At 41.7% G+C, this 9,406-nt stretch overlaps 1 protein-coding gene across 1 annotated transcript in view; it reads left to right on the plus strand.

Annotated features, from left to right (window-relative positions):
• LOC102045117 (probable E3 ubiquitin-protein ligase HERC4) overlaps positions 1-7,142 on the plus strand; it is a 20,996-nt gene extending 13,854 nt beyond the window's left edge. Inside the window, exons 17-23 of the mRNA XM_031066481.1 lie at positions 1,273-1,413; positions 1,507-1,679; positions 2,719-2,773; positions 3,611-3,690; positions 4,688-4,871; positions 5,237-5,336; positions 5,975-7,142. Of these exons, the coding sequence (XP_030922341.1) occupies positions 1,273-1,413; positions 1,507-1,679; positions 2,719-2,773; positions 3,611-3,690; positions 4,688-4,871; positions 5,237-5,336; positions 5,975-6,189 (948 nt within the window). The 3' untranslated portion in view covers positions 6,190-7,142. The remainder of the gene's footprint in view (positions 1-1,272; positions 1,414-1,506; positions 1,680-2,718; positions 2,774-3,610; positions 3,691-4,687; positions 4,872-5,236; positions 5,337-5,974) is intronic.
• The last annotated feature ends 2,264 nt before the right edge of the window (positions 7,143-9,406 follow it).

Consider the following 9,406-nt stretch of genomic DNA (forward strand, 5'->3'; position numbering starts at 1 on the left):
GCCCGCCCCGAGCGGCGCCCGCCCCTCTGCCCGCCCCCCTCAGCCGGGCTCCCTGCGTGTTTCGGAATGTAAAATAGATCAAGGTTAAGGCAGGATGGTTTTCGGTGTAAGATCTTTGTACACTTTCAGGCTTAATCAGGAAGGAAGGAGAACTAGTCAGTGGAACAGGCAGCAGCCAGCATTCCCTAGCCAAGGACATCCGGGAATGAAAAGCCTTGAGGATGCAGTAAATCAAGATGTTGATGTATGTCTGTATATACATTGCTAACTTGGCAAAATACTCAATGTGAAAAACGCCAATCTCTTGTTTTTTAAAAATTTAAAGTTTAATAGTAATAAAATTATTATAAAAATAGTAATACAATTAGAGTAATAACAATTTGGACAAATTTAATTAGGACAATATGAGACAATAGAGACAAAAGTTACAGACGTCCGGGTACCTCTTTCTGGGCAGCACAAGCCTGAAAAAGGACCCCCGTTACCAGAGGATTAACCCTTAAAAACAATAGCCTGTTGCATATTCATACACTTCATACACGATGCATAAATCCCATTCAAATACAGGATTCTGTCTGGTCATCATCAACTTCTTCCTCTGAATCCTAGCAGCGCCTTCAAGGCAGGAAGAAGTTCGTTTCTTCTGATAAGAAGGCAATAAATTCTTTCTCTCTGAAAGATTTAGGTGTCCTGTGGCTGCTATCTCGCTTATCCTACATAGCATAATTTCTATTTTAACATTTTTTATAACCTAAAACTATATTTAACACACTATCTAAGAGAATTAGTACGGCATTACTTTCTAACACAACACATATAATATTCATTTTAATATTTGCAAAAAGCCAATCATAAAATACATGTATTTGTCACACTCAAGTTCCACATAGCCTGTAGCTGAACTGTGTTCATTATAATAGTTAAAATCACGCCCACAGGGTGAAGAGACCCCTGTCAGATGAAGACCCTTCCTCTGAGGGTGTGTGGAAGTCAGCTGGGGTTATGTAACTTGTTTGGAAATTACTAAACAAGCATAACAGACTTGGACGGTTACTAACTCTGAATTTCTGTCTACAAATAATGGCTCAAAAAGTCTGGTGGGGGGTGCTTGATTTGTGGATTACCACCAAGTATCCAGGTTGGCACAACCGTGAGATAAAAAAATCAGTGTCTCTCTCTCAGGTGTGTAATTATTGGCTTGTTGCACACTAGGTAAGGAATCTGATTTTGTGAGCAACATGAGTGTCTCTGTGGCTGTCTCTGCCCTTGCAGGTGTCCTTTGTGGGTGAGGCGGGGGTGGACGAAGGTGCAGTGTCCCAGGAGCTCTTCAGCGTTGCAGCCAGGACCCTCTGCCAGCCCAGCACCATCACCTTCTGCCACTTCACCTCTGGCCTCGTGTGGTTCCCCAGACAGGCAAGGCAGACCTGCGGGGGTGGATGGGGGCCCCACCCATGGGAAAAGGCCGTCATGGCTCGTTCCTAACCAGGTGTGCTTGTTCCTAACCAGGCCCCGAGCTCTGAGGATGAGGACATCTTCCTCTTGATTGGGACACTGTGTGGAATGGCCCTGTTTAACAAGTGCACGGTGCCCTTGCCCTTCCCCAGGGCTCTCTACAAAAAGCTACTGGGCCTGACCCCCACCCTAGAGGACCTTGAGGAACTGCTGCCAACCGTGGGCCGGTATGAGCCAGGCATGGCCCAAGCTTTGGCTGGGTCCCTTGCCTTGATCATGGACTGGGAGATCCCAGAGCCTGAATTTGGGGTACCCATGGCATCTACATTTGCCTTTATGAAGATGCTAGAAGCCACAGATTTCCAAGAGGTCCTTGTCCAGGGCATGGATGTTGCTCTCAGAGGCTGGCATTGCCAAAACAAAATGCCAGGCCTCATGACTTAGAAGGTGTCAGATCTCTGCCCCACCAAAACTTAAGTCCACACTGTGAATATATAAGTGTTTAAAACACTTTGGGCTGTAGTTTAGACTTGAAAGAACTAATGACTCAATTACTAATGTTGGGGTTTTTTTCCTGATTTACTAATTATCAATTTCCGCAATATTGCCTTGCACAAGTACAATATTACAAAATACTGCCAATTCTGAGAACCCTTGTGCAGAGTTTCCATGCACTAGGAGGAGAGATATCAGGCAGACATAAGAGGGAAAGGTGCTGCTACCACCAGCATAATGCTTCTAGGCCCCTGAAGCCCAGTCTTCCAGGCAAGTGATATAAACAACAAGAAGATGAGAATCCCATCCCATGAGCCAGTGACTGTGTTGAGGTCCTGAATTCACTGAGGTTCCTCAGTGAATTGGAACACAAGGTTGCCTGCAATACTTGGAAAGGTGCTGCCCCCCCAAAACAATTCTCCCAGATCATCCCTCTGTTCCACACTTAATTCCTCACTAGATAATGTCTAGCAAGGAAGCAAGACTGTGGTCCCAAACCCAGTTGTCACTGAACTTGGTGTAAAGTTGTCCACACAGGGCATGGGGATGGACTTGCCTGGAAAATTTTTTTACTGGAGGCATTTGTGCTCAGCTTTTGTCAGCAGCATGATGAAATTTCAGTGCCATATATCATGTTTCTGTGTGAGTCTAGGTATTGTGTACATGTATGCATTTAAATACTGCTTGTCAAAGGATGCTTTTTAGCAGAATTTGCAAGTGCACTGAATGGTCACATTTCTTCTCTCTTTAATCCCTTTTGTGTTTGGACAGGAGTCTTCGGAGAATTTTGAATGAAGAAAGTGATGGCTTGGACTTGAACTTCACGGTAAGACATCCCACGAATTTGGACAGGTGTCTGCTAAGGAAGGCAGGAGCCTCCCCTGAAATGGAGAATGTAAATCCTCCCCACCCCTCTGAATTGCTGTAAATTTTAAATTAAGGGGCTCTTAGGCAAAAAATATGGGAGCAGGAAATAACAGTTCTTTAATAGGGAAGAAAATAAAAGGATAAAATAAACAATGCAGTAAACTGAAACAACACTGACAGAGTCAGAACTCAACCCGACACCCTGTTGGTCAGGGTGTTGGTAGCAGTCCAGTTGGAATTGTGGCTGCAGTCCTCCTGAAGTGTCAAGTGTGGTTCTGCTGGAGCAGGGATCTTGTAGAAAAAGGATGTAGACTTCCTCTGAAGATCCACTGGAAGAAGAGGCAGCTGCTGTTCCTCTGGGAAATCCAGTGGAGAAGCTGTATTGGTATTCCAGAATGTCCAGATTATATCTGGGTAGCAATGCTTGGCTCCTCCTTCTGGGCGGAGCATCTCACAATGGGATGCTACAGTTCTTATCAGTCATGCAGTGACATTCAACAGCCTGTTATCAGCAGATGTCCCCTCCCGAGGGAGGAGTGATTGTGGAAGAGATAAGGAAGACTGCCCACTTGACAAAAGACAACTGCCATACAGATGGTAATAGAATACATCTCGCCTTGCAGTCTGGAACAGGTACTTGGGCAAGACACTGTCCCAGTGCAAATGACACAACTTGTCTGTAAACTCAAACTAGTGAGAGTGCCATGTCAGGCCCTTCAGGAGGAATGAGAGATGTAGCACATATATACCTGCCACATATAGATATAGCAGCCAATGTGTGAATTTATTTGCATAGATAATGGAAGGAGGAGATTCCACGGATGTTGTTGATCTTAAAGAAAATGGTGCCAACATTCCTGTCACTAAGGATAACAGGTCAGTTTTATTTTTATATTTCTTAATCATGGTGTCTTGCTACAAATGTATGAAGTAACGTGTCTGTACCCATCCCCATATACTGTTAGAAAATATTGACTTCGGTATTGTGCCATTGGTCTTGGTCCAATAGGTTGTACACTTTCAGTTCCTGCTGTGCTTGCTGCACACGTGCTAAACACTAGCAATTTGTGCAAGCAGTGGATAACATGGGGATCCTTGGATATCCTGGTATCTGCATATACAGATACCTGGCATTAACAGGAAAATTCCTAACAAATGTAAAAAATAACCTGGAATAGTATTTTCAGGCAAAACCAGATGATTTTTCTGTGAAATCCAGCTATAGGTACACCTCTTTAGGAGTTTTTTAAGAGCAAAATGTTTCCTGCTTAGTTACCTATATGGAATGTATCTTGTACATAAAGGAGAAGGAGCAATCTACCAATAAGGCTTTGTGTCAATATTAATCTCTGCACAGAGGACAGAGAGAAATTTTGTGTCCTGAATTATGCAGATGAGCTGAGGACCCATAGGGATCCATGAAAGGGCTGTTTAAGAAGCTTGAAGTAGAGCATTTACATTGAGTTGATTGTACAGTACAATGGCACTACACAAATCCCCATCTGAAGTAGAGAGAAGAGTGAAACTATTGATTAACAGCTGTGCAAATATTTATTTAGATTTCAGGGAAATTATTGGGCATTCAATGGGAGTTAGGTCTGCTAGGTTTAAAATAATCAGGTGTCTGACAGGATTTCATTGGAGCATTCACATGAAGTACAAGGAGTGTTACCAAAATGAATCCATTCTGGCCAGCATTCTCTTTTCTTTGTGAAGATGCTCCCAGCTTAGTCAGTGAATAACTAATTGCCAGTGACAACTGGTCTCAGTGAGTCTGTACACCACAGCAGGTCATATGGAATAAAGAAATAAAGTTCTCTATAATTCTCCTTTTAGAAAAGCACCACCAATGCTCATTTGGTATCTGTTGCAGGAAAGAGTATGTTGATTTGTATGTGAATTATAAGTTCAATAAATCAGCACAGAAGCCATTTGAGGACTTTATGCAAGGGTTCTTAAGAGGCTGCCCAGCTAGAAATTGGAAGGTGTTTTCCCCTGAAGAGCTGCAGGTTCTTCTCCAGGGACACCCAATGTTTGACTGGCATCTGCTGGAAAAGGTATTGTATACAAGCAGTGTCCTTCTGCTCTGTCTGCTAAGCATAAACTACTTCTGACCTGTTCTTTCACTGAGTGTATAACAGATGGACAGAAACTCCAAGAACTTTCTCTTTTTTTGATTTGTGTCGATGTTCTGTCTCTAATCTACGTCAGCCACAAGAATAAAGGGGAATAAGTATCAAGCCATAACTCAGGGATTGTCATTTGAATCTTTGAAAAACAAATGAGCAAGCAGATTCCAGAGGTTAAGGGGATTTGAATATCTATGAACAGGATTATAAAATTTATCAGATAAAATGTTGCTTTAAATATAAATGGAAATATTGAGGATTAACTGGCCTGGTTTTTTTTGTCTCTTTGACAGAATGTGATATATGCCGAGTATACGGAGTCAGATCAAACCATCAGGAATTTTTGGACTGTGTTTCACGAGCTACCAGAAGAAAAAAAGAAAATGTTTCTTGGTAATATATCAGGCATTTAAAACTTTCCATAGCCCTTTTATTTCCCCCACAACACACATCCTACATACTATACTGTACTATAGTTCCAAACTGTAGCTTTTCAAAGTGTTCACCCCTGCTGCTGCCACATTTTCTAGGGAAAACAACAAAAAATAACAAAAGGAGCTGCACAGGGACAGCTCTGACCCTCCTCACATCCCCTGAGGTTTGCTTGAGTGCACCCTGAAACTTGCAGTTACTTTATCCCTTACTTTTGTGTTGTGTTGTTGGTCAGAGGCTGCAGTTTGTGAGAGTACACTGTGTTGATGTAAGCAGTTTACCTTTTTCAAAGGGTTGCAGAAGCTAGGTCATCCTTTTTAAAGGTAGAAGGTCAGACCTAGCCTGGCCTTTCTCATCCACATAGTCTATAATAGAAAGTAGAAGAGAGCTTGTAACTACTGTGAATCAGAAAGAGACTTTAATCTGTATTCAGGTGTAAGTTCAACAAAGCATAATACTTAGCTTAGGAAAATATCTGTATGTTTACACTAATTTCCCTTCATGATTTTCATTAACATTAATTATTTTAATGATTTTCAGCTAACTTTTTTTTTCAATTTGCTAACTTATTCTTGTTTTTCTTTTTTTCATTCCTTCAGTTTTTTTGTCAGGATCTGATCGAATTTCTGGCTATGGACTGGAACCTTTTAGATTTTGCATTGCAGATCCCCACATAGAAAATCCAGATAAGAGCTCTCCCTATGCCAGTACTTGCTGCCTGACTTTGTTCCTCCCCAGATACAGCAGAAAAAAAATACTCAAAAAGAAGTTGCTTTATGCCATAGAGCATAATGAAGGTTTTGGCCGTGAGTAACTCTGGGATAGAAGCACTTAAAAGCAAAAATAAGAATATGAGTCTTTGTTCACTTGCCATATTTTCTCTTAATAACTCAAATTTACTGGTTTCTACCCTGCCTTATTTTTACTGGACTTTATAAACACCTGAGTGTGTGTATTTGCTGAGATTTTACATTGCTTATAAAATTGAGCTTTGACCAGACATTTCATAGTTAGATTGTAAAGTTAGGAAAGAAGAATGCTGTTTGGCACACTTCAGAGAAGCAAGCTGATAACCAAGCATATTTACATATATGTGCAGGCAGGGTCTGCACTGTTCTGGTTGTGTTAGGACAGTGAGCTCCCAGCAGCAGGGATGCTGTGATTTGTACATTTATGCATTAGCAAGCACACAACCAGGATGTGCTAAGCAGTCACCCTTGCAGAGCAAAGCCAGGGTAAGGTTTTAATTTGTGTTACTTAAGGGTTCTCATGGGAGCAACTAACACATTTAATGAGATTGGGAACTGAAGGAGCAGTCTGTGCTTACCTGGATATGGTCTATGATTTATCTGAGAGAAATTTGTAGGAGGATTTGATCATTCCTAGACTTTTTCAAAAGCTGTATTAATGAATTATAATAATACAATTTTTTTGTTATTTAGTGTGATAATTGTGATATTTGCCATGTTTCATTATAACTTCTAAGGAGATGTTTCACAATTAAATCATAAAATCTTAGGCTTGCAGAACAGCACTGCCTACAGAGCCCTGTGGACATGAGGCTGGCAGGGCTTCAGGAATCTCATTGTCAAAACAGTGCAGAGCACTGGCAGGATATTAACCATGTCAGGCAGGATGTGTGTTTACTGTGTATTTTGCTATGTGAAGAGAGGGAGAGACACAACAGCCATTATTTTTCAGCAGTCTTCTCTTTGGTGCATTAAATGTGTCAGGGGACATCCATATGTAAAGAAGACTTCCACTGTCTTAAATGATGATGGATTAAATTTTCACCCCTGTAGCTGTGTTCTTCCTTCCTTGTGCCTCTGCCTACGTGGATAAGCATAGCAGGCAGTGTGTCTGTGTTGTCTGTCCTCCTTGGAATGGGGGGGCCTTTCACAAGTGGAGTCAAAGGCTGATGTAAGCGTGTTTCAAAGAGATGCATTGTACATGCTGAACAAGTCAGTCTTTCCTGTGAGATGCAGAATGACATTGTTACCTATTAAAAAAAAAGGTAAGTTTCCTTTTAAGTGACAGTACAGTAATCAGTAAAAAAAAAAATTTAAAAAATTCAAGCACTCAACACAAGCACCAGGGCAGTACAAGAAAGCAGATGGCATGGGAGTGTTGATGGGAAGAGGGGAAATTGGACTTCAGAGGATGGCAGCTCCCAGCAGAGGGGAGCGAGGGGACATGGCCTGCTCAGACCTAACCCCTCACCCCCCTGGAACAGACAGGACATCACAGGGATGCTTACATCATCTGAGGAAGGCAGCACTCTGGTGTATTTTTGTGGAAAGACACCAGCTGGACATGAGATGTGGGCAACACCTTGGGCAGAAACCCAAGGTGTTGCCCACATCTCATGTCCAGCTGATGCTGCCACACCACCACAGATTTCTGTTTTGGCAGCTTAGCCTGCTGTTCTTCATCAGCCTGCTCCTGGCTGTTTCCCTTTTTATGGTTTTCTAAGCTTCAGAGTGATCTTCTGTGCTGTGCAAGTGTACAAAAGAAGTACTCTCTTTGGAATTCAAAATAACCCATTAGAGATTAAATGATAATAGGTTTATTTAGAGCCTGGAGGTATTTCCTTCTCATCATGTATGATGCAACATCACATGGGAGATTAAAGCCCAGAGTCACTTTCAAGGCTATTTTTAAGTTGTCCTCAAATAATCTCTGCTTTTATATATATGTGTATATATATACACACATTACATAAAGACTTTCAGAGTAGTGCACTCCTCTCTGATTTTCTGAAATTAATTTGGACACTGGATTGTATTTACATTTTCTCAAGCAGTGCCTGTTATAAAATACGCAGGAGAATATAAGATGAGTGAGCATCACATTCAGCTGTGAGTTCAAAAGGCTTCACACAGGCAGTAAAAGTATATTGAACCCACAGCAGGATTCTTTTTAGGCCACTCATCTGAGCATCACCTGTAGACAAGTGCAAGAACAGCCTTGAAAATTCTCCAGGAAGCTGAAATGTAACCAGTTAAAAATTGATTTCAACAAGAGACTCCTGGCTCCCTCATACAAATTCCAGGCTTTGCTCCATCATTTTCTTCTTTTTTTTGTTGTTGTTTGTGTGTGTACCTTCCCCTCCTTGACTACGCAATCAGAAACAGAGGAAACTGAGTGTAAAGGGAAATGATCTATTTTGCAAAGATCTCCAGACAATGAAATAAACAAAACAGAAACAAACACAAACACAGAAATGTATGTTTTCCTCTATGTATGCTTTCAGTTATTTTAGAAGCTGTTTGTAACACTGGTTAAGCCAAAAATGTTACATGACAGGTGTAATTTTATATTGGAGTAGCTATTTATTCTAAACACGGATGATCCATGCAAATACAGGTGATTTTTCACCTGATCTGTCACACATTTTCTGCTAAATGCACAAACACTGCAAGCTGCCAGAGATGCAGTGTAAGAGCCACAAATACTTATGGGCACTGGACATACCTTAGGGACTTCTCCCCATACCGAGCCCTTGCAAACATCTATCTGAGGTTTGCCCCACACATTGACTGTCATTTTGGTGGTCTGAATGGGATCCAACTTGTGCATTGCTCTTGTGGAGCACATTTTTTTTCCTAATAGATGGCACTAAAACCAGAAAATCAGTGCTTGGGAGTTACATAATTGTTTGCTCATTGGCCTCTTTTTTTTTTTCTTTCCTCCCCCTCACTCTCAATGGAAATTTTGACAACAAACCTTCTTTGAGGTTGAAACTTTGTATAAATTTGAGTTCCTAAACAAATGAGCCTGCCAGGTGACCAGAGGCCACATAAAAGGAAGAAGAAACAGACTAGAGGAAAGAAACTGACTATTGTTACTAGTAAGTGACATTTCGTGCTTAACGCATTCTCAAACACTGGAAAGCTGCCTTTCACTTGAGACCATCATTTAGAACAGCTTAAACTCTGGAATGCGCTTAACTTGGCCCGTCGGTTCTGCTGTGTTTAGAGCGGCGAGCGATCCGCAAGGCTGAAGCCGCGCAGCCCGGCGGGCGGGGACCG

This window comes from Geospiza fortis, unplaced genomic scaffold (genome assembly GCF_000277835.1).
Source record: "Geospiza fortis unplaced genomic scaffold, GeoFor_1.0 scaffold11, whole genome shotgun sequence".
Lineage (NCBI taxonomy): Eukaryota > Metazoa > Chordata > Aves > Passeriformes > Thraupidae > Geospiza > Geospiza fortis.